General features: G+C 41.2%; 2 protein-coding genes and 1 long non-coding RNA gene across 21 annotated transcripts in view; 1 reads left to right on the top strand and 2 right to left on the bottom strand.

The window, feature by feature from the left end:
• The first annotated feature begins 850 nt into the window (after positions 1–850).
• Positions 851–1,839, top strand: LOC106582000 (uncharacterized). Its single transcript, XR_001323222.2, has 3 exons — positions 851–1,095; positions 1,573–1,635; positions 1,745–1,839. It is a non-coding gene; the product is annotated as an uncharacterized lncRNA (long non-coding RNA).
• Positions 1,840–9,889: 8,050 nt separating this feature from the next.
• LOC106582017 (uncharacterized) lies at positions 9,890–22,809 on the bottom strand. Of its 6 annotated transcripts, none has more exons than XM_014164657.2 (8): positions 22,499–22,809; positions 18,000–18,118; positions 14,332–14,369; positions 14,137–14,207; positions 13,934–14,000; positions 13,599–13,796; positions 13,258–13,329; positions 9,890–12,928 (listed from the first exon to the last, which is right to left on the bottom strand). In XM_014164657.2, the coding sequence occupies exons 1-8, from the start codon at positions 22,745–22,747 to the stop codon at positions 12,825–12,827; spliced, it is 918 nt and encodes a 305-aa protein (XP_014020132.2). In that variant the 5' UTR covers positions 22,748–22,809; the 3' UTR covers positions 9,890–12,824. The 6 variants fall into 6 exon arrangements, with proteins under 6 accessions (XP_014020132.2, XP_014020133.2, XP_014020136.2 ...); XM_014164658.2 differs by lacking the exon at positions 22,499–22,809 and adding an exon at positions 21,811–22,375; XM_014164661.2 differs by lacking the exon at positions 22,499–22,809 and adding an exon at positions 21,822–22,363.
• A 666-nt stretch (positions 22,810–23,475) lies between these two features.
• The window catches only part of LOC106582019 (guanine nucleotide exchange factor DBS), a 64,068-nt gene continuing 62,487 nt past the window's right edge, over positions 23,476–25,056 (bottom strand). For all 14 annotated transcript variants that reach the window (XM_014164675.2, XM_014164664.2, XM_014164668.2 and 11 more), the window contains one exon: positions 23,476–24,950. In XM_014164675.2, coding sequence (XP_014020150.1) covers positions 24,871–24,950 — 80 coding nt within the window. In that variant the 3' untranslated portion in view covers positions 23,476–24,870. The remainder of the gene's footprint in view (positions 24,951–25,056) is intronic.

Here is a 25,056-nt window from a genome sequence, read left to right as displayed (position 1 = left end):
CCTGTGTTCCAATGGCACGTTGTGTTAGCTAATCCAAGTTTATAATTTTAAAAGGCTAATTGATCATTAGAAAACGCTATTGCAATTATGTTAGCACAGCTGAAAACTGTTGTTCTGAATAAAGAGGCAATAAAACTGGCCTTTAGATTAGTTGAGTATCTGGAGCATCAGCATTTATGGGTCGAATACAGGCTCAAAATGGCCAGAAACAAATAACTTTATTCTGAAACTCGTCAGTCTATTCTTGTTCTGAGAAATGAAGGCTATTCCATGCGAGAAATTGCCAAGAAACTGAAGATCTCTTACAACGCTGCGTACTACTCCCTTCACAGAACAGCGCAAACTGGCTCTAACCAGAACAGAAAGAGGAGTGGGAGGCCCTGGTGCACAACTGAGCAAGAGGACAAGTACATTAGAGTGTCTAGTTTGAGAAACAGACTTCTCACAAGTCCTCAACTGGCAGCTTCATTAAATAGTACCCGCAAAACACCAGTCTCAAAGTCAACAGTGAAGAGGCGACTCTGGGATGCTGGCCTTCTAGGCAGAGTTGCAAAGAAAAAGCCATATCTCAGACTGGCCAATAGAACAGACACTGGACAGAGGAACTCTGCCTAGAAGGTCAGCATCCCGGAGTCACCTCTTCACGTTGACGTTGAGACGTGATAGCCCGCGAATATGACTCATAGCAGGTATCCGACAGGTAGCCCAGTGGTTAGAGTGTTGGGCCAGTAACCGAAAGGTTGCAAGATCGAATCCCTGAGCTGACAAGGTAAAGCTCTGTCTTTCTGCCCCTGAACAACTGTTCCTAGGCTGTCATTGAAAATAAGAAATTTGATCTGAATATATAATCAATTTAAAAGGATTTGTGTTAGCAGTCTTTTCGTCTTAAATTTCCCCTGAGTCATGGATTGGTGTTATTTCTTGTTTTTGGTGCTAGGCTGCGTCTCATTTCTTTGGCTGCGTCTCCTGTCTCTGCCTGTGTCTTAAATCTTCATACTTTTCCCATAGTGTGCACTGGGACGCTTTCTCGCATGGATTTAAACTCTCTCTAGCCAATGATTACACCATTCATATAACCAGGAACCAATATCCGAGGTGAGTACTTAGAAAGACAAATTACATATGATATGCCTACATTTAAAATGCATATGGGGGCACTATGGGCAGAGCAAGATGTGATTGGGCCTACAATGACCAAAAAAGGTTGAGAACCACTGGACTAGACAAGTATTAGATGGCACATAATAACAATCCCAGCAATAATCATCCATTAGCCAAGATGCCCAATATATTCATGTCCCATGCTTGTTGAAGCCAAAATATGTGTCATCACCTGTCTCTGGAGCCATTTCAGACTACTTAATGTCTATGCGAAGCACAACTTCCTACCCATAACTGTCTTTAGATTCCATATAAGAAAATAATTGAGTGTAAGCAAAGTAGCTCCACTAGTCATGCATTATGTTAGATACCTATGTGTCCTATGTATCAGATCATTTAAATGTAATTCATATTATATCTTCATTTAGAATAAATGAAACTTAATGGTCATTGTCTTGTTTTTCTTTACAGATGCCATCTTTTAGAAGAAAAAGAGCCACGCTGGTTTACAGAGACCTGACTAGAGGCATGATAGTGTGTACACCCCTGCCATCAACTTGGATCAGTGAGAAAGTTGCTCTCTTCAGTTTTGTTCAACTTAACCAGGCTAGTCCACTCAATAACAATTGTTACTACTCTCTAGGAAGTACTGGAAGAACAGAGCCGGTTCCCTCTGCAGCAGAAGTTGTGCCCAGCTGCAGTGATGCACCTCCTCTACCAACATAAAAAAAAGGTAAGGCAGCGGATGTTGAGGCCTGGAAGGGGCTGAGGGAGCTACTCCACCTGCCTGGAGCTGAAATGTCCTCCACCGAAAGCCATCTGCAGTGTGTGTAGAGTTTTGGAGGAGGCTGAGCTATGGCGCTGTGGGGACTGTGGCTCAGATAAATATTTCTGTGCCACCTGTGCTGTGAGAACACACAGCACTCCCAACATTGTCCACCATTTGGAGTTATGGAAGGTAATGTATTTTATGTTATGTCAACAAACCTGTCAACTTCTGGCTTACAAATATTGCTTCCCAGTCAAAAATGTTGATCATGTACATACAATTCAGTTTCTATAATCTGTTACAGTTCCCTGCAGCAGTAAAGTCAATGTGACAAAATCTGTCGTGGCAAGCACCGAATTGATTTAGAATTTTCATACAACTTGAGCAATGAAATATTCCCCTGATAGTGTAGTTTCAAATCTGAAACTACTGTAGTCTATTCTACAACAGATTTGTGTCTGTCTGTTTTAGTCAGGGCAGTTAATCCCATGTATCCCGGTGGGCCTACAGTGAGAGTGGAGGAGACAAGATGGCCATGACTGTCACAGCAAGTACAACCATCTTCTGATTGTTGTTAATGTTAGAAGTAGGCCTTATTTCAAAATACAAAACTGACATCTGGCCCCTTTACCATCTTGCAAACTGTATCAGAGCATCAAGTGTAGCAGCACCATGCACAGAGACAGTTACTCCCTCCAAGCCATAAGACTGGTGATGAACTGACTCTTTGCTGCTATGGCAACTACTGCACTGTACTTAATATACTCTAGTTATCTACTTATTTCATTGTATTGTGCACACTACACTGTATTCCTGCGCAAATTACAACTTTGATTTAGATTTCATTTGATCTATATTACCATAACCCTGTTCGCTCTGTTGTTATGATGAAAATATGGAGTCGTTTCGAAAGAGACATGCATCGCACCAACATCGGATCTAATGTTTAGTAATTCAACCTAACAAACGGAATGTCCTCATTTCAGGAAGAGCTCATGACATCTGGCTGTGAGCTGGAACCTGTCACCTTGATCCGCCACAGACTCTGGACTGCCACAAAATGCACAAAAGAACTGCTCGTACACTAAATGAATTTGGCATTTTGAAAAACAGTCCCGATCTGATGGTAGACACCATATTTGCAGTGCCAGCCTTTCATGCCTATGCTCATGATGCTGACTACCAGGTAACAAATCTTTTTTTTCTTTATCATTTATTCTGTTAAACACCACTTCTTTGTAGTTGTAGACAGTTACCCTGACAGTATTAAGAAACAGCTAGTTGTAATTTATTCTAGTCCCTTAATTAATCATCATCACCCATTATGGTTTCTGATTGTACTTTACATTTCAGGCCACTGATGGTACCAGGTATGTGACTGGTAGTGGGCTTGCTGGCTGAGAACAGATGGAGAGATTATGGTCCTACCTTTGAAAATGTGGGTAGATCACAAAAGAGATGACACCGTCTCATGGTGTTGACACCCTCACTGATGCCCTCCTCTACTACGCAGCCAGGGTCAGCGAGAAGCAAGGTATACATGTAGAACTGGAAATCAGTTAAGTATTGCGATGACCCATTGTTCAGGATTGTGTTGATATAATTTTGCAAAAAAACCTGCAGATTTTTTAAAAACAATATATGAAATGTATGTTCACCTTCATATGTTATAGCACCGACAATAGAACTCTGTCGGCAGAAGGTCCTGAAGGAGGAAACCAAGGCAAAAGAGGAGTTAATGGTGCTGCTAAACAGCATTCCAGGTTAGATTCCATGTGTTTTACTCATAATTTTTGTTTATATGTAATGATTATTTTCAAGAGAGCTTGATAATGTGAAAGAATCCTTTTCATAGCATCACTTTCATATACTTTACATTAAGACAAATCCTTCTACGTTGAGTATTAGAAAGCAGTTTCCATAACCTGATAATGACTTGATATATGAGTGCATTCACAACAAGCCACCTGCAGACAACTTACAAAATGCAACATTGCATTTGAAGGTTAGTTTTTCTGATGAAAATAGTTATTTGATGCATGGCCTACAATTTCTAACTGGGAAATCCCTTTTCCAAAATTGTAAAATCCCTTTTCCAAAATTGATTTAGGTACATTTTTGTGAAGGGGTATGAGGGTTGTGATATGGGTCATTTAATAGTAAAATCATTTAAGGGATCAATACAGTTCTAAATTGCTTCCCCAGTATCTGCATGAACCATCAGGCCAAGTGTTTTTGGTTGACCCTGCTGGACAGAAAGAGAAGGAGGAATCGGAACACACTGCATTCAAATTCAGGTCTTAGTTATTCCATTGTGTTGGATCTAATACATATTAGCATTTTACATTCATAAGTGTAATACTTTTTTATGACATACTGTGAAAAACTCTCTTGGCTGCTGGCTCTGTCACTTTCAGACATGCAGAGCAGACTTGAACCACAGGGGTTCTCTGTAAAGAGAGAGTAATCCAAAAGGCACAGACACACCCCTTGACTTTCAATTGGCACCGTTGACCTGTATGTATTCTCTCCTGATTGGCTCTGTGGTGCAAAGTCTGGCAGTCTGACTAAAGTGCCAGAGGTATGAGGAGAGACATCCTCCTTTGTATTTATGGGAACAAATATTTCCTAACACTTTGGATCCTATTCTTGGACAGTTAGAAGACACAATGCATCAATGCAAAACGTTTTTTTATCACTAATTACTGTCCATGAGTAACCTCAACCTTGTGGGTCTATAGGTGTTTGGGCCAATAAAGTGCCAACTCAATTCTACCACTGACTAGTCTCTCATGCCCCTATGAACGGGGACACAAGGCAATAGTTTTAATTTAAACCAGCCCTTTTTACTGGAGTAAATTAACCCCTAATTGGGGCTATTTTCTTGACACATAGTAGCAGTTTACAAGATAAGAAGTCAAGAAGATCAAAAAGTAGATTGTTGTAAGGGTGTATTACGTCCTGTGCTGGCCCCATTGTCATATCCATTCTGGATTCTGAGTGGTAAAATCATAGCTGAAAAATGCCTCTATGTATGTGTATACATTTTCCCCCAAGACAGAACTGCCAAAGGGGGTGGAGTTGCAATCTACTACAGAGACAGCCTGCAGAGTTCTGTCATGCTATCCAGGTCTGTGCCCAAACAGTTCGAGCTTCTACTTTTGAAAATCCACCTTTCCAGAAATAAGTCTCTTACTGTTGCCGCTTGTTACAGACCCCCCTCAGCCCCCAGCTGCGCCCCGGACACCATATGTGAATTAATTGCCCCCCATTTATCTTCAGAGTTTGTACTGTTAGGTGACCTAAACTGGGATATGCTTAACACCCTGGCCGTCCTACAATCTAAACTAGATGCCCTCAATCTCACCCAAATTATCATGGAACCTACCAGGTACAACCCCAAATCCGTAAACTCGGGCACCCTCATAGATATCATCCTGACCAACCTGTCCTCTAAATACACCTCAGCTGTCTTCAACCAGGATCTCAGCGATCACTGCCTCATTGCCTGCGTCCGTAATGGGTCCGCGGTCAAACGACCACCCCTCATCGCTGTCAAACGCTCCCTAAAACATTTCAGCGAACAGGCCTTTCTAATCAACCTGGCCCGGGTATCCTGGAAGGATATTGACCTCATCCCGTCAGTAGAGGATGCCTGGTTATTCTTTAAAAGTGCTTTCCTCACCATCTTAAATATCAAATCAAATTTTCTTTGTCACATACACATGGTTAGCAGATGTTAATGCGAGTGTAGCAAAATGCTTGTGCTTCTAGTTCCGACCATGCAGTAATATCTAACAAGTAATCTAACCTAACAATTTCACAACAACTAACGTATACCCTCAAGTGAGGGTATACGCGTCACTTGAGTGGGTTGAGTCACTGACGTGGTCTTCCTGTCTGGGTTGGCGCCCCCCCTTGGGTTGTGCCATGGCGGAGATCGTTGTGGGCTATACTCGGCCTTGTCTTAGGATGGTAAGTTGGTGGTTGGAGACATCCCTCTAGTGATGTGGGGGCTGTGCTTTGGCAAAGTGGGTGGGGTTATATCCTGCCTGTTTGGCCCTGTCCGGGGGTATCATCGGAAGGTTGCCACAGTGTCTTCTGATCCCTCCTGTCTCAGCCTCCAGTATTTATGCTGCAGTAGTTTATGTGTCGGGGGGCTAGGGTCAGTCTGTTACATCTGGAGTATTTCTCTTGTCTTATCCGGTGTCCTGTGTGAATTTAAATATGCTCTCTCTAATTCTCTCTTTCTCTCTTTCTGTCTTTCTCTCGGAGGACCTGAGCCCTAGGACCATGCCTCAGGACTACCTGGTATGATGACTCCTTGCTGTCCCCAGTCCACCTGGCCGTGCTGCTGCTCCAGTTTCAACTGTTCTGCCTGCGGCTATGGAACCCTGACCTGTTCACCGGACGTGCTTGTTGCACCCTCGACAACTACTATGATTATTATTATTTGACCATGCTGGTCATTTATGAACATTTTAACATCTTGACCATGTTCTGTTATAATATCCACCCTGCACAGCCAGAAGAGGACTGGCCACCCCTCATAGCCTGGTTCCTCTCTAGGTTTCTTCCTAGGTTTTTGGCCTTTCTAGGGAGTTTTTCCTAGGGAGTTTTTCCTAGCCACCGTGCTTCTTTCACATGCATTGCTTGCTGTTTGGGGTTTTAGGCTGGGTTTCTGTACAGCACTTTGAGATATCAGCTGATGTACGAAGGGCTATATAAATACATTTGATTTGATTTGATTTGAAGTGTAAAGGAATGAATAAGAATATTTACATCAAAATATATGAATGAGCGATGGCCGAACGGCATAGGCAAGATGCAGTAGATGGTATAGAGTACAGTATATACATATGAGATGAGTAATGTAGGGTATGTAAACATTATATAAAGTGGCATTGTTTAAAGTGGCTAGTGATACATTTATTACATCAATTTATCATTATTAAAGTGGCTAGAGATGAGTCAGTATGATGGCAGCAGCCACTCAATGTTAGTGATGGCTGTTAGTGATGGCTGTCTGATGGCCTTGAGATAGAAGCTGTTTTTCAGTCTCATTCAAGCTGTTTTTCAGTGCCCCATTCAAAAAATGTAGAACCAGGAACAGATATAGCCCTTGGTTCACTCCAGACCTGACTGCCCTTGACCAGCACAAAAACTAGCCTGCATTAGCATTGAATAGCCCCCGCGATATGCAACTTTTCAGGGAAGTTAGGAACCAATGTACACAGGCAGTTAGGAAGGCAAAAGCTATCTTTTTCAAACAGAAATTTGCATCCGTAGCACAAACTCCAAAAAGTTCTGGGACACTGTAAAGTCCATGGAGAATAAGAGCACCTCCTCCCAGCTGCCCGCTGCACTGAGGCTAGGAAACACTGTCACCACCGATAAATCTATGATTATCGAGAATTTCAATAAGCATTTTTCTACAGCTGGCCTTGCTTTCCACCTGGCTACCCCTACCTCGGTCAACAGCTCTGCACCCCCCACAGAAACTTGCCCAAGCCTCCCCCATTTCTCCTTCACCCAAATCCAGATAGCTGATGTTCTGAAAGAGCTGCAAAATCTGGACCCCTACGAATCTAAAATTATCTGCCGCACTTGTTGCTATTACTAGCCTGTTCAACCTTTCTTTCGTATCGTCTGAGATCCCCAAAGATTGGAAAGCTGCCGCGGTCATCCCCCTCTTCAAATGGGGAGACATCTAGACCCAAACTGTTACAGACCTATATCTATCCTACCATGCCTTTCTAAGGTCTTCGAAAGCCAGCCAAGTTAACAAACAGATCACGAATCCCACCGTACCTTCTCCGCTATGCAATCTGGTTTCAGAGCTGGTCATGGGTGCACCTCAGCCACGCTCAAGGTCCTAAACGATATCATAATCGCCATCGACAAAAGACAATACTGTGCAGCCATATCCATCGACCTGGCCAAGGCTTTCGACTCTGTCAATCACCCATTCTTATCGTCAGATTCAACAGCCTTTGTTTCTCAAATGACTGCCTCGCCTGGTTCACCAACTACTTCTCAGATAGAGTTCAGTGTGTCAAATGGGAGGGCCTGTTGTCCGGACCTCTGGCAGTCTCTATGGGGGTGCCACAGGGTTCAATTCTCGGGCCGACTCTTTTCTCTGTATACGTCAATGATGTTGGTCTTGCGGCTGGTGATTCTCTGATTCACCTCTATGTAGACGACACCATTCTGGCCCTTCTTTGGACACTGTGTTAACTAACCTCCAGACAAGCTTCAATGCCATACAACTTTCCTTCCGTGGCCTCCAACTGCTCTTAAATGCAAGTAAAACTAAATGCATGCTCTTCAATCGATTGCTGCCCGCATCTGCCCACCCGCCTAGAATCACTACTTTGGACGGTTCTAACTTAGAATATGTGGACAACTACAAATACCTCGGTGTCTGGTTAGACTGTAAACTCTCCTTCCAGACTCATATTAAGCATCTCCAATCCCAAAATACATCTAGAATCGGCTTCCTATTTCACAACAAAGCATCCTTCACTCATGCTGCCAAACATACCCTCGTAAAACTGACTATCCTACTGATCCTTGACTTCAGCGATGTTATTTACAAAATAGCCTCCAACACTCTACTCAGCAAATTGGATACAGTCTATCACAGTGCCATCCGTTTCGTCACCAAAGCCCCATATACTACTGATAAGGTAATTATATGTTTAAGGTAATGACTAAAAGTATTCCACCCTGTTACTGTATAATGGAGTGAAATGTATTTGAATCATAAGACTAGAATTCTCTAAATGTGTGTGCGTAGGACAAGTTAAGACTTTAATATTTAGCGAATAGGCGAGACAGTGTGTGCAGAGGAAAAAAGGAACTTGTGACCACTGTGAAACTGATAACAGGAAGAAGGTCTCCCCACCCAGGGAGGGGAGAAACCATTGGGCTTGCAGTAGATTATGTAACATGGGGCAGGATATGATAAGCAATGTATGTAATGGAGAAGACTTGTAAATAAGCATTGACAGTGTTAAAGAAGAGGAGGGACATTTATAAGGGGTATGACATATGGTATGACCAAATGTTTGTATGATTGGGAGAGCTCTCTGAATAAAGAACTAACCTTTTGCAGAATTCTGGGACTTTGTCTAATTCTTCTATTAACCAGGGCCTTACAACCTCTGGAGAATTGGTCAAAGCTATAGTGATTGTTATTATCATCACTGGGATTGAAAATTCTCGTGACAACTACCCACCACTGCGACCTGTATGCTCTCGTTGGCTGGCCCTCGCTTCATATTCGTCGCCAAACCTACTGGAACGCTCTACATTTATTCACTCTGTGATAGGATTGAATCCTATATGCTATTTTTATTATTGTCCTGTAAATGGTTCAGTGTGTAGAATGGGGCATAAAGGAAATTACCTCTACTAATAAATTACTACTAGATTATACTGATAAGGAAAACAGCATACACATTTGCTTGTGTATTCATTTGCCTATAACTAATCATAATTCCATTATTTTTACATAAAAAAGAGAATACTTCAAAATGAGAAGATCCTGCCATGGAAAAGACGAGTGGGTGGACATAAAGTGGAAAGGAGGGGAAATAACTCACACCATGCAGCAGGACACCTTCAGCTGTGGGGTCTTTGTAATGCAGGTTCGATAGTTATATTTTCAATAATGAATGGTTAGCTGTTATGTGACAGTTAGGTCAAAAACTCTATTTTATTTTTTGGTGTAGATGGCCAAGGAAGTCACACAGAACTTCCCCAACATCCCCTCCCAAATTCATATGGAACCTTCAAAACCATATGGAGCAACTGCGAAAAGAAATGGCTGAGGATATACTAAAAATGTCTGGTATGTAATGACATTTAATTCAAAGTAAATGTAAATTCTTTATTTTTATGTAGTTGTGTCGGACAGCCATATGTTCAGTTCATGCCTATGATTTCAGAGTTCAACAAAGCCAACAACTGATTCATGTGTGCCACTGATAAAGAACCTGTCTGTGGCCCAAAGGCTGACTGGGTTAGTAACTTTATTTAACATGTTTATAATCTTTTGACAACAGTGACGGCATGTAAGACAATTTATGATATAACACAATGGATGGCTAATTCGTCATTCGTCATACATTGATGATATTATTTATAACGTGTTACGCTTTGTTTTGATTGAATGTTTTGCATGTCAACGCTGGTTCCATGTGGAATGAAGACAAAAGAGTTCAACAGAGTAAAGAACACAACCTGGAAGTGCAGTCTTTGTTGTTGAAAATGTATGTTATACCCCATCCACACTGAAGAGGCTCTGAAATGTACATCAACCAGGGATAAAGAGAAAGTTAACACTGAAATGTTTCATACTTAATTGAAGTTAAGTGTCTGTTGACATGTTGGAAAAGATTAAAGGTCTACAATTTCTATTTCATTTGTCAATATTACATTTTTATTCATTGATTTACTGGCCACTATTACTGTGGTTACATGTTCAGTATATGTATTGACCAGCAAACCCACTGCAGCCTACCTCACTAGTTCACTCTCCATCCCTGCTGTGGACAATAACATGACTCTCGTACTTTGCCCTTTTCCATTATGGTTGATATTAACAATGAAAGGAGATATCATCTGTCTCTCTCTCCTATTGTGTACCACTGTTAAATACTGTGGAAAAATAAAAAACAGGGAAAATAAGTACTTAGAACTACCAATTATTATAGATAAATATTAATGAAAAGGGTAAACACAACACTGGACTGAACCCCCTAATTGTCAAACTAATATTAATGTACAACAATATAGAAGATACATGACTAGAGGTTAGGCAATATGGGTGTATATCCACTGCATGCTTCTTAGGTGTGTAATTGACATGACCAAGGAGCTGTTGCAAATTTGAAAGTATGACAAATTTGCGTTACACCGCGTGATTTTACAGTACACAGACAAGAGTGTGCAATATAGAAGGGTAGTCAGCGGACATTAGGTCACATGACCAAGGAGCTATTGAAATTTTACATTTTGAAAAATTATTTTAAAATCTTGTGAGATGAAAATGGACAAACTAAAGGGTGTGCAATGTTTAGGGCCACTGAGTGGACATTCTGAACCCTGTTTGATGTCACCAGGTCACATGACCAAGGAGCTATTGAAATGTTACATTTAAAAAAAAATGCATATAAAACCATGTGAGATGAAAATGGACAAACTAAAGGGTGTGCAATTTATAGGGCTACTGAGTGGACATTCTGAACCTTGTTTGAAGTCACTAGGTCACATGACCAAGGAGCTATTGAAATTCGTGTAAAACCATGTGAGATAAAAATGGACAAACTAAACGGTGTGCAATGTGTGTCTATGCCATCGGGTTAGCTACAACCAGTTTTGAAAGTGTTAGGAGTGATGGTTAAAGAGCTATTGAAATTTGAGGAATTTGATTTGTCACTATGTTGACTAACAGCCTAACTGCTGTTGGTGGACGTAAGGAAAACTACAGGCGAATATCCAACCGAAAACTGTCTTTACCTCGGTCAGCCTGCAACAGTGATTTGGGATTTGTAAAAAATACAAGTAGAGGCCAATAAATCATCTGAACTAATTATGCTAATCTGTTATGTTAACTATCCAAGCATTGTAGTACACCCACATAAATTAAGAGGCAGACAATTAAATCCAGCTGGAATGCGCCCGCGGGCTAGCAATGTCAGTCAAGCAAGCCAGCTGAACACGAGTTGCCAGAGCTCGTTCAGAGGTAACTTAATAACTTTTAAAACGACGTTTTAATTGTTTTTATTAATTTATGAGCTGCAAATGCAATGCTCATGTATTTCTTAATTGCCATTTTGCGTCCTCTGGTGGTCAACGGAGGTCCGGTTGTCGGCCATGCTGGAAATGTGATCTCGCGTTAGTTTCATTGTCAATACAGTAAATCTACACGATATGAAATGTTGATTTTATGATAGTTCTCGATTATATCGACTGATTGCTATTGTATGGGGTGCTCTGACAAGTCTGGGTGTGGTGCTAGTTTCAGTACACTTGGGTGCAAGAGGGCGTTGTGCCAACCAAAGTAATATCTCAAAGATCGAATCTCGAAAACGATGCTACAACCACAATATTTGCTACTAGGCTAATTGCTGTCAAACTAATGTACCATTTCAATTCAGTTCAATTCTGGAAGTGAACTGATATTCTTATTTAAAAATGCATAAACAAAGAATTATGGCATTTAGGATTTCAGTTTAAATGTCCCCATCTCATACCTTCCCAGGTTTACTGCCTACATTCCGCTGTCATCCATAAGCAGAGCAGTAACTTTATATTACTGTAATAGAAAAAGTTTGTTTACAGGACGTTTCAGATCTGAAATGTCATCACGACTCATTTACATAAGTTTAATGCATTCAACTTTCCTCAAGTATGTTATATTACAGTGTATTCCAAATTAATTTGTCTTACAGTAAATGGAGTACCCATCCATCGATAAATGTAGATACTGGTTCCCACATACTATATAAGGACATATTTAACCTGTGAAGGGTTAGTAAGCACAAAGTACATACAGCACAGATGGACACAAAAGATCACCTGCTAACATCACTACAACGCCAATAACCTTGGAACCCAGAACCAATGTATGTCACAAGATTATATCACCTATTACTCACTTCAAGTATAATATATCACCCATCTCAGTAGCCACGGTACAACAAACTGTTTTCAAATATCAGAGTTAAAATGTTTGAACACAAAGGTAGAAAAATATGGCAAATATAAAAGGTTTCAAATATTTACATTCTACTAAAATTGGGGTGTGAGGTTTTTCCTGTCCACATGATCGGACCAGGAAAACTTCAGGTCCTATACATTCCTAGTCCGGTCACGTGGTCAGGGAAAACTCCAGGCCCTAGTTATAACGTCTTATAAAATCGCTTTTATCTTCAGCAGTGATCCGTCATGATGGGGTGACGCTCATGACACAGGCATCTCTCATGGCAGACCTGGCAGTCCTCACGGATTCAGTCTCTCTCTGCAAATCCTTCAGTCTCTTCTCCATTTCTGAACAAAGGAAAAGAAACAGGGCATTAGGGTGAAATGAATTCTCTGGGCACTGTGTCTGCCTACTGGCCAGTGCTGAGGTCATAATGCATGCGGGTGTTACCGATCAGAGCACGACGGGTCTCCTGCATTCCACATAACTGTGTTAGCCCACTGAGCTTAAGTCTAAGCATTAGCTCAGGGAGCTAACGTAGGTCTTCTGGTGTCAGGCAAGGTTACTCGTGCTTCTGAACCAGAATTCCTATGAGGAACTAACTTATGGGGACTTTATTCCACGCACCACAAAGAGAGTGTATTCTGCACTTTATGTGGATGTTTAAACACTTTACCTTGGTCTCTCTTTGCAAAGATCTCTGGCAGCATCCCAGAGGCCTCCAGCACTTTCAGGGTGAGGTTGAAATCTGTGGACACAGGATATTTTGTTAATATCTATACTGGCAAAAATGTTTTTTTTTTTTGTTGTAATATTATATTACAAGCTCAGTTTCACAATGGACAACAGTACAGTTGACAAGTGCACTTTGAAAAAGTGCAAACCGTTTTCCAGTCCCAATTCAATAACATTGATTTGCAAATGCTATTCATAATTGCATGCTCCGGTTTAGTTAGCCAACACTACAGTCCCCATCCAATGTATTTAATAGTAGTCTATTGTATTATTCTGTCTCACCTTCTTCGCTGGCCTGCTGGGATGAAATCCTCTCAGTGATAGTGTTGAGGCGGGAGGCGAACTCAGAGAAGATGAACTGTGTGCAGCCTGCCTGGTGGCACTTCCTGAAGAACTGTGCAGCTGGACTCATACTGGACCCAAAACCAGACGAGCCAGGAGGCCCAGGATCCCCAGGTGACCCAGAACCACAGCTGGAGTCTGGGGAAAGAATTGAGTTGACTCCTGATAAGTGCACATTGGATATGTAGACAGGTTGACCTATCCCAGTCCAAACACACCTAATATGATGGTCCTTTATTCTTCTTCTGTTATAATAGACATGCACACAAACATACTGTTTTGGTCAGGGAGAAGGGGGTCCAGTTGTTCCACTTTGATGATGGACAGATGGCTCTTGGAGCACTGCACAGAGAAAAGGGGTTTGAGTAGAAGAAAAGAGCAAAGGTACTATAGCTAAATACAAGTATGAAAGAGGTAGGAGACAGCAAAAAAACAACCTGCTCATTCGATCACTAATTTGCGTTAAGTACCAACTCACCTCCCCATTGTCATTCTTAAATGTTGGTCCCTCCAGTCCATACTGAAACTCAAACTGCTCTGCAGCCCCGTCTACAGCATAAAAACAAGAATATTGTGAGTAACATAACCACAGGGATCGTCCTATGAGACCATCTGAAAGTTGACATAAGTGACTATACAGGACATCTTGGATTGAAACTGATACAACAACAACCTTCTGTCATGGCTACCTCTGAAGTATTGGGATCTTGCCTGGGGGAAGTTAGAAACACAGAAATACAATGTTAACAAACCATTAGAACACTGAAGAACAGTCTTGCAAAGGCTTGGCCATTTTTTACTGTAAAAAGCAAACTTTTATATGAAAAGTATATAACCTAGTCTGTCATAGTCTAGTCTGTCATAACAGACACAGTTTGGTTCTGGGCTCTGAGATGATCTAATACAGTGGGCTAGGGCTGGGCGATATGGCCAAAATTTCATATCCCGATAACAATACATATCACGATACAGCACATTTTCTGTAAATTCAATTAATAGTTTATATAAAATTACCACATGTAAAGGCCTATTTCTTATTACATTTTGATTTACTCAACAATTAAAATGGTACTTAATCATATTTATTATTTCTCCGTTTATTTAGAACAGTGGTTCTTAACCTTGTTGGAGGTACTGACCCCCACCAGTTTCATATGCGCATTCACCGAACCCTTCTTAATTGGAAAAATAAAATTCAAAACATAGGTATATATTTTACTGGTGCACAAAATGAACCGTGCATCAACATCAGTGTTCAAAGAACAAAACCATTAAAACATGATTTTCACACAAAAACAAAAACATAATAATGAATATTTACTGCAAATCAGTGTGACTTCTACTGTTGCCTTTCAGAGACCAGTTCAGAAATGCGCGGCTTCACCTTGGCAAGTGCCACTCTCATGTCATTTTCGCAACAAAGTCTGTTCCTTTTCTTCGTTTTTATGTCCAGCATCCTCGAAAAGGATTGCTCGCAAAGATATGTTGTAACAAACGGTATGAAAATCTCCAGAGCTTCCTTAGCAATAACAGGGTACGTTACCATTTGTTGACACCAAAACGTTGAGAGCGTTGTTGTTCTGAAGAGTTGCTGTTGAACCTGGCTCTGCTGAATTTCAATGATTTCATCGATGCTGTGAGGATCGGTTTGTTGATGGGTACAAAGCCGAGAACAGGCAGAGTAGCCTTTTCATCGAATCTGGCTCTCTTCACCTTGAATTCAGCGAGCGTTGTGTTCTTGTATTGTCCATCTCCATGCAGCTTAAGGAAGTGTTCTCTTAGTTTTGCCGGTGCTAGACTAGAATTGCTCAACTTGGCATTGCAAATCATGCAGCTAGGACGCTGACTCTCATCACGTTCCGTTATACATGTGAATCCATATTGTACATATTCGTCCGACCACTTTCTTTTTTTGCTCGACATAGTTAGTATGAAGGGATTAAAATATTAAGAAAGAAATCACACGACGTACCATCACGACAGTCACAATTCGACTACTGAGCGCGCCAAATTCCCTGCAGCACAGATAGGCCAAGCGACGTTGCGTGGTCACCTGCAGCCAATGATGGCCAAGCGGGGCGTGTCATCACGAATCATATGAGTCGGGTGTGTGTCTTGACCTCCGCCGAACCCCTGAGACTGACTCACCGAACCCCTGGGGTTCGATCGAACCCAGGTTAAGAACCACTGATTTAGAACCTTTGTGCAAATGTTCAATTAAGTATGTAATAAGATATTGATTAATAAAATCAAAAAAAAAGTTAAACTATAGTTGCAAACAACAGTTATAGGCCTAATGTACAATTGAAGTCGGAAGTTCACATACACCTTAACTGAGTTTTAAATAAATTTGGCTTTCACAATTCCTGACATTTAATCCTAGTAAAACTTCCCTGTCTTAGGTCAGTTAGGATCACCACTTTATTTTAAGAATGTGAAATGTCAGAATAATAGAGAGAATTATTTATTTCAGCTTTTATTTCTTTCATCAAATTCCCAGTGGGTCAGAAGTTTACATACACTCAATTAGTATTTGGTAGAATTGTCTTTAAATTGTTTAACTTGGGTCAAACGTTTTGGGTAGCCTTCCACAAGCTTCCCACAATAAGTTGGGTGAATTTTGGCCCATGCCTCCTGACAGCTGGTGTAACTGAGTCAGGTTTGTAGGCCTCCTTTCTCGCACACACATTTTCTATAGGATGAGGTCAGGGCTTTGTGATGGCCACTCCAATACCTTGACTTTGTTGTCCTTAAGCCATTTTGCCACAACTTTGGAAGTATGCTTGGGGTCATTGTCCATTTGGAAGACCCATTTGCGACCAAGCTTCAACTTCCTGACCGATGTCTTGAGATGTTGCTTCAATATATCCACGTAATTTTCATTCTCATCATGCCATCTATTTTGTAAAGTGCACCAGTCCCTCCTGCAGCAAAGCACCCCCACAACATGATGCTGCCACCCCTGTGCTTCACGGTTGGGATGGTGTTCTTCGGCTTGCAAGCCTCCCCCTTTTTCCTCTAAATATAACGATGGTCATTATGGCCAAACAGTTCTATTTTTGTTTCATCAGACCAGAGGACATTTCATAAAAAAGTACGATCTTTGTCCCCATGTGCAGTTGCAAACCGTAGTCTGGCTTTTTTATGGCGGTTTTGGAGCAGTGGCTTCTTCCTTGCTAAGCGACCTTTCAGGTTATGTCGAAATAGAACTCGTTTTACTGTTGATATAGATACTTTTGTACCCGTTTCCTCCAGCATCTTTACAAGGTCCTTTGCTGTTGTTCTGGGATTGATTTGCACTTTTCGCACCAAAGTACATTCATCTCTAGGAGACAGAACGTGTCTCCTTCCTGAGCGGTATGACGGCTGCATGGTCCCATGGTGTTTATACTTGTGTGCTATTGTTTGCACAGATGAACGTGGTACCATCAGGCGTTTGGAAATTGCTCCTACCTGACTTGCCAAAACTATAGTTTGTTAACAAGACATTTGTGGAGTGGTTGAAAAACTAGTTTTAATGACACCAACCAAAGTGTATGTAAACTTCCCACTTCAACTGTATGTATATATATATAAAAAAAAAAATGGGGGGGGGGCTTGCCTGTTTTGCATGTTATTTTGGCATTAATACGTGTCACATATCAATTTGCATTTGGTACCTTGGGTCGAGTGTTAGCACCAACTCACGAAACCCCCGTTTCTCGACCGTGTAAATTGGGGCCATGTCTTTGCAGACGTAAGTTGTCTCCTTCCATCTTCGTGATTCTTTGCCATATGGTGTGCCGCGGGCAAAAGCCTCTTGCAACATTTGAGTCGGGGGTTTGTTTTGAGCACTCGACTGTACTTTTTGTGGTCTCATCCGTAGACTCTCTCCATACTGTTTCACATGATTATTGCGTAGGTGGTAAAAGAGGTTAGTGGTGTTTGAGCCTGTTGTCGGGACCGGCCTGCGGCATATTTTGCAGAGGACGGTTTTCTGGTCCGTGTCAGACTTTTCATACCCAAACCACGTCCATGCGACCTAAGTTGCCCCACTTTTAGGTATGAGCTTTTAGGTATGAGCTCTTTTAGGTACGTGCTCTGTGTCATGTTCACTCTCCTGCATGTTTGTTTGGGTTGCAAATTTCCTTCCACACGGCCCACAAAGCGTCGTCCAATTCACAAAAAATATTGCCATAAAGAGTGTGATTTGCGACAACGAAATAAACGATAAGAGCATAATATGAAACGATAAGACGTTTTTCTATCGTCACAGAATATATATTGTCATATCGCCCAGCCCTACAGTGGGCCTATATAAAAGTGTTAGCAATGTTATCTTCCAATATACATGATACCCACTTTGACATCCCAGTCTTGGTGAGATGCTCATCCTCCTCCTCATCTTCCTCTTCTTCGTATGTGCTCTTAGACATGGTCTTCTCTGCCTTTATTGCGGCTTCTCTTTTTAACTTTGATGTCTGAAGAAAAACAATTCATACCACAAAACCATAAAAAAAACATCATGATATGTCATATTTCAATAAGATTTGCAATTACCATTAACTTCTCTAGGGTAGGGGGCAGTATTTTGACGTCCGGATGAAAGGCGTGCCTGTAGTAAACTGCCGGTTACTCAGGCTCAGAAGGTAGGATATGCATATTATTAGTAGATTTGGATAGAAAACACTGTTTCTAAAACTGTTTGAATGATGTCTGAGTATAACAGAACTCATATGGCAGGCAAAAACCTGAGAAAAATCCAACCAGGAAGTGTGGAAATCTGAAGTTGTAGTTTTTCAAGTGATTGCCTATACAGTATACAGTGACTTAGGGTTCATTTTGCACTTCCTAAGGCTTCCACTAGATGTCAACAGTCTTTAGAACCTTGTTTCATGCTTCTACTGTTACTGGGGAGAGAATAAGAGCTGACTCAACAAGTGGACTGCCTGAGGCCAATGAGTTCTTTACTGCGGGTTACGCAGGCACGCCGTTCCTTCTTTTTCCTCTGTAATGAATACGCTATTGTCCGGTTGGAATATTATTGAATATTTATGATAAAAAGAGCCTAAGGATTGATTGTAAACATCGTTTGACATGTTTCTACGAACGGTAATGGAGCTTTTTTACTTTTCGTCTACGGTTTTGCGCTCGTGCATTGTGCCTTTGGAATAGTGATCTGAACGCGCGAACAAAACGGAGGTATTTGGACATAAATTTGGAGTTTATCGAACAAAACAAACATTTCTTGTGGAAGTGGGAGTCCTGGGAGTGCATTCCGATGAAGATCAGCAAAGGTAAGTGAAGATTTATAATACTATTTCTGAGTTTTGTTGACTCCAGAACTTGGCGGGTAACTGTATAGCTTGCTTTGATGGCTGAGCTCTGTACTCAGAATATTGAACAATGTGCTTTCGCCATAAAGCTATTTTGAAATCTGACACAGCGGTTGCATTAAGAAGTGTATCTATAATTCTTTCAATAACTGTTGTAAATTTTATCAACGTTTATGATGAGTATTTTTGTAAATTGATGTGCTCATTCACTGGAGGTTATGGAGGCAAAACATTTTCTGAACATCACGAGCCAATGTAAAATGGGTTTTTTGGATATAAATATGAACTTTATCGAACAAAACATACATGTATTGTGTAACATAGAGTCCTGGGAGTGTCATCTGATGAAGATCGTCAAAGGTTAGTGATTCATTTTAGCTGTATTTCTTTTTTTTTTTACGCCTCTCCTTGCTTGGAAAATGGCTGTGTGGTTTTTCTTGTGAAGTTGATGTCCTAACATAATCTAATGTTATGCTTTCGCTGTAAAGCCTTTTTGAAATCGGACAATGTGGTTGGATTAACGAGAAGATTATCTTTAAAATGGTGTATAATAGTTGTATGTTTGAGAAAATTGAATTATGAGATTTTTGTTGTTTTGTATTTCGCACCCTGCTATTACATTGGCTGTTGGCGAGGGGTTCCGCTGAATTTATGCAGGACATAATATTTCCTCCACCAGATGTATACCAAAACAAGTGGTGGAGCTGCTATTTAGTTTTTTTTTTATTGAATCTTTACATTTTACATGTTGTCCCTGTAGTAGTCTATTTGTTGGGTAGTTTTATAGACTGTCATTAACAGTATTAAATATTCAATGGACAAAATAACATGTAGTGGATAATAATAACAGCCCTCTACTTTACGCTGGTGGTCGTTTCTGATTTCCCATCTAGAGCTGGCGCTATGATGGCTGGGTGCTTGTATTTGATGTGGTTTAACATGCTGTCAGTGCTGCCGTTGTTGTATTTGAGTACTGCTTTGCATAACCGACATGTACATGTATCAACGCCCTTTCTGGTGAAATACTTTAAACCGTGATACTTTTAGCGCGTCTCTTCCTATTTATGTTCTATGGTCTCTCTACAGTCAAAGCCTTTTCCTTCAGATCTATGCTGGACTAGCCAAATTAGCAAACTACAAGTTAGATAATACTGCTAATAAAAACGTTTTATTTCATCGCACTGTTTCATCAAAGGTGTGTTGGCCTGTTACGTTTCGCAACGAAAGCCATTTACTTCAAATAGAAAACACTTTGCAAGGAAAAACAATTTAATGTAGGTCACTTCACGTTTCCATACGTTTGCTTCCTAGAGTTAACGCTGAATGGGTTTCTTTGCAAAACGTTTTGCAATGGTTTGCGACTAATGAATGCACCCCAGAACATCAAACGATAAAGCAACACAACCGGCGCTTATTAGAGACTGGCTTCTAATGTACAAATATTTTTGATCAATACATTTTTTTAAAGACTACCACACTGTTGTGACCAGTATAAACATGAATCCGTCTCAGATCAGGGGTGTATTCATTAGTCCAGCAGTTGCTAAACGGAACCTTTGTTGGAACTAAAACGAGAGTTCCTATTGGACATATTCCGGTAGGTCCCGCCCAGTTTCGTTCCGTTTAAGCAATGTTTTGCAACAGAATTTGCGCAATGAATAGCCCCAGACTTGCAAAGACTAGCCTCCAGCTACTCGCTAACCTTTTTCCTCCCCCCACCTTGCAGCCTCGCCCTCTTCTGATCCACCTCAGACAAACGTTGAAGTTCGACTTTTTGACTTCGCCATTCTCTCACTCGTTTTGGATCAATTCCAAAATGCCTTGCTGTTGCCTCGCCTGAATTTTGCTCTGTGAATTTAATCACTGCTAGCTTGAATTTGATGTCGTATTTTCTTCTTGGTGGCGCCATGGCAAGCAACATGACAGATCTTTTTTTTTATGTATATCACATGACATGGTAACCTTGTAAACAATTAATTTAGATGGGGCGTTTATTTGAAACAGGCGTTTATTTGCTGAAATGTGTGCCGATGCCTGTCTATTAAAAAGGGACAGGCGGCTATTTGAGACTCGGCATTTAATTGAAAATGTACATAACTGCTAACCAAAACAGCATTTTCCGGTTAACATAATAAACGGAAATCCACGAATCCGTTTAGCTAAATGTGCGCATTCAATCGGTTGATTCGTCATGAATACATGTAGCCGAACTCAGTTCTTTATTGATTGTCACTCAAATGTAGCAATGTCATGAAGTTTGTATTTTGTTCTCACTCGTTTTAATACCCGTCTCTGACGCTTCAACATCTACAGCTCCATTGCTTTTGTCTGTGGAGGTCTCGAATTATTTCTTTAAATAGAGCCCTTTCGGAGGTCCAGTTTACCTGATGCCGAGACTAAATGCCTTTTCATGCCACTGGTGCAACGTCCTTTACATCTGATATTCCGGTCGCAGTGTTTACATTTAGCCTGAGAAGCTTCTATTCTGTCGAAGCTGTGCTACACAGCTGAACCAACGCCGGGTGAACTTGCTGTTGACATTTTGGGAATGAATGGAACCAATGGACAACCAAACCAGAGAATCTTACAACTGACCAGACCAGCAGAGTAGCCTGGTTCCTCGCCAAAAGAGTTTTCAGCGATCCTCTGCTCTGACAAAATATAGGCAATTTACTGTATTAACTGCATTTGGGGTTAAAACAAATGTGAGGCACACGTTGAAATGGCAACCTCGTGAAGAATACATATGGTACAAGCTGAGGGGAGACCAGTCCAGATATCACACTTTCACACGAATTTGATTTGGAAGTCGGCTAAGAGTTAAATAAAACACTTACAGGAGTCTTACCTCTAACGGCAGCCATCAGCTCTCGCTGTGTTTTGATATGTCTTAACGACAGATGATGGATCCTTTCTAAATGGTTTAACATGGATGTTGTGCTCCCACTCGTCCGCTTCAGAACAGCCGCACACAGCTTACATGTCACACTTTCGGACGAAATTTCTGTGAAATATTTCCAGGTGTGACTTTTTTTACGGTCTCTGATTCTACTTTCCATATCTCACAACTACAGCTTCTCAGTCTGTGATTAGCTATTGGAATGATATTCTGCGCTGCCTCGGCTGAACGTACTGTACCGAGCTAGCAGTCTGGAATCCTGACTATTTACTCGCGCATGCGCGATGATTAAAGACGAAAGTCTTCACCACTCCACATAGCAGACACGGATTACAAATGCACAATGTGACTATAAAATCAACCATTTCACTTCACAATAGCCCACATATTTTAATTCTCACATGCACATAAACACCATGTCTGCCACACGCCAGAGTACATTTTTGCATAATTCTCCACAAACGGATCTATCGGGACCCGACTGCAAACCGCCTTTAGGAAAGAGTGCTACCCCAACCCGAATCGCACCCTGACCCGAGTGAACTATCCTTGTCCTTCATAGGGCACTGGGCTCCTTGTTCTACACTACAGTCGGCGGCTGGGCAGTCAATCAATATCCGTCTTACCGTGCATCTCCCAATGTGTTTTTTCAAGCTGGAAGTGCCCGTTCTTTGACTGTCATAGGCTAACACCCGCTTGCACTTTTTGCATGCTGCGAATCCATCCACAAGTTGTTTGTCAGCGTTAACGATTACTCCAAAATGATTCCATACATTTGATTTGACATTTGCCAGGTTTTTCACGATTCTGAGCTCCCTACTTTGAATTTTTTGGGTCAAATTCTGATTTTCCGTGGTATGCTTTTTGCGTTCCATTTTTTTTCTCTATCTTATATCTGGTTGTGCGGGTATAGAGGTTGTTGCTTTGGGTAGGCCTAGTCGATGTCACTATCTGCACAACCTGCTAGTTGGGTATAGGCAGACTGAAATTTAGCTAGCAGATCCACCCGCTTGCTTAGGCTCAGCTGTGGATCTATGACTAGGGTCAGACAGACTTTGTGTAGATTAAGACAGGGTTTCCCAAACTAGTCCAGGGATGAGAAATGCCTCAAACTGACTGTTACACAGAGATCTTCTCGGTGTAACAGTTGGGATAATGGGACAATTTGGAGTACAACACATTTCTTATCCTTGGATTGAGGAATGTTTTCAGAGATGGCTCTGCATGTCTTACAGGAAGCCTGTCTGACCCTAGTGCAATTGTAAGCAAGCAGGTTGGAACTGCTGGCTAGCTGCACTATAGCAAAGAACTGAGAGCTTTTCATTTTTATTTAACCAGGCAAGTCAGTTAAGAACAAATTCTTATTTACAATGACTGCCTAGGAACACTGGGTTAACTGCCTTGTTCAGGGGCAGAACGACAGATGTCTACCTTGTCAGCTCAGGGATTCGATCTAGCAACTTTTCGGTTACTGGCCCAACGCTCTAACCACTAGGCTACCTGCCACCCCACTGTAGGCAGTCTGAAATGACATTTACAAACAATACAAGATATTATTTTATTAGGCTACCCAACCCGATACAGGAAATACACACAGAGAGAATTACCTGTACCACAAGTCCTTTAATATAAAAAACAGATTCACAACTGCTGACTGAAAGAGAATTTCTGATTTCATAAAGAAAATAGTGAGTTAATAAACAATATCTACATAAAAAAATATGATTGCTTTACAATAAATAAGTTATGACTATACACTGAGTTATTCACAAAACTAGGAAAGTTCACAGTACACATGGAGAAGACACCTGCAATGACCAAAGTCATGTTTAATAGATGTCTGAACAGAGAGCCGGTGAAATGGATGAAAGGGGGATCTCATAATAAAGTCGTTTGACGAGGACAGAGGAAACATTGATACTGTGACTGCTCTGTCTGAACCATATACAAAACTAATGTTGCAGGACAGGGTAGGCTATGAGAACAAGGAGGAGGGAGAGAGAAAGACTAGAGAGAGAGATTACATTATAAGGACAGACAGACACAGAATAACATCTTTATCACAGTACATAACAAGACTCATTCCCTTCCCTCTGTTTTCAAATAAACAGTAACTCCTCACTCTCCAAGAGGCAATAAGATAGTCACAGGCCTACCAAAGCTCATATTGGTTACTTATATGGTCACCAGTTGAGGTGACTGGTAGAACTTACATAGCAACAATCTGAAAAGCTACACATGGTATACTTTTCAATCATAATCTTTCTTATTTACAATATATTTAAAAAAAAAAATACAGTCTTGTCTATTTGTAGACAATCAAGGGGACCATGATGCAGACCAACAGCATTGTGACTTACAGTAACTTACTTATAGGCTTACAGTACAACAAAAAGGGCTCAACCCGATCCATCTCCACCACTCTATGGCAGATGGGGTCGCTATGTCAGTGACACCTGATCAGGTTAATCTTAGAATTAGAATTCATAACAAAATGGTATTATATTTCTATGGGTTATGTCAGGTTCCATCTTGTCCATAGCATTTTGTCTGTTGTAGTGCTACTAATACTGGCCGCCCGAGGTCTACTTGCATAGCTGAGGGTTAGGTCTAGGATCAGCTCACCCAACCCCCAATCCTAACCATGACAATTTTATGAAGGATAAATGCAAAAGTGCCAAACTGACCTAAGATTAGTGTCTATGGGTAGCTGCTGCCCACCTACACTACACTGTGTCTCTTCAACTACACAAGGGCGCTGGAGCCCATTCTCTAGTCAATGATATTTGATGAAGTCTATTGTTGGCATCTTCTTGAAGTTGCTGACCAATATCCTAATAGAGGGGCTTTCCTCTGGGTAAGGTGGGTGAAGTTGTGTTTAGGGTGGGGGGGAGAATGTGCTGTCTTGCTGGGGGAGCCACCAGCTGGTGCTGTTGGGTTGGGGTCTGGAGACAAAGGGTCTGGGGTGGCCTGATGGGGCCAGGGAAGGGTGGAGGGTTCAGGGCTTGATGTCAGAGAAGCTGGTGTAGGTCTCACAGCAACTGGATGAAGTGCTGAGGTTCCCTGAGCCACTGCCCTCTGGAATACACACAGGCATACACAGGGAGACCAGAGGTTAGAGGAGATGGTTAAGGAGATTATATATATATATATATATATATATATATATATATACATACACACA

This window comes from Salmo salar, chromosome ssa21 (assembly GCF_905237065.1).
Source record: "Salmo salar chromosome ssa21, Ssal_v3.1, whole genome shotgun sequence".
NCBI classification, from domain to species: Eukaryota; Metazoa; Chordata; class Actinopteri; order Salmoniformes; family Salmonidae; genus Salmo; species Salmo salar.
This window is presented reverse-complemented; position numbering and strand designations above follow the sequence as displayed.

Bases quoted from the DNA above. Each gene is read 5' to 3' on its own strand.
- LOC106582017 (XM_045704600.1), bottom strand. From the start codon at position 15,581: ATGTCGAGCAAAAAAAGAAAGTGGTCGGACGAATATGTACAATATGGA. The intron at 14,001-14,136 runs GTGAGTTGGTAC...TTCTCTGTGCAG, and splicing joins TTAAGAATGACAATGGGGAG to TGCTCCAAGAGCCATCTGTC. The intron at 13,797-13,933 runs GTATGTTTGTGT...TTCTTTCCCCAG, and splicing joins CCTTCTCCCTGACCAAAACA to ACTCCAGCTGTGGTTCTGGG.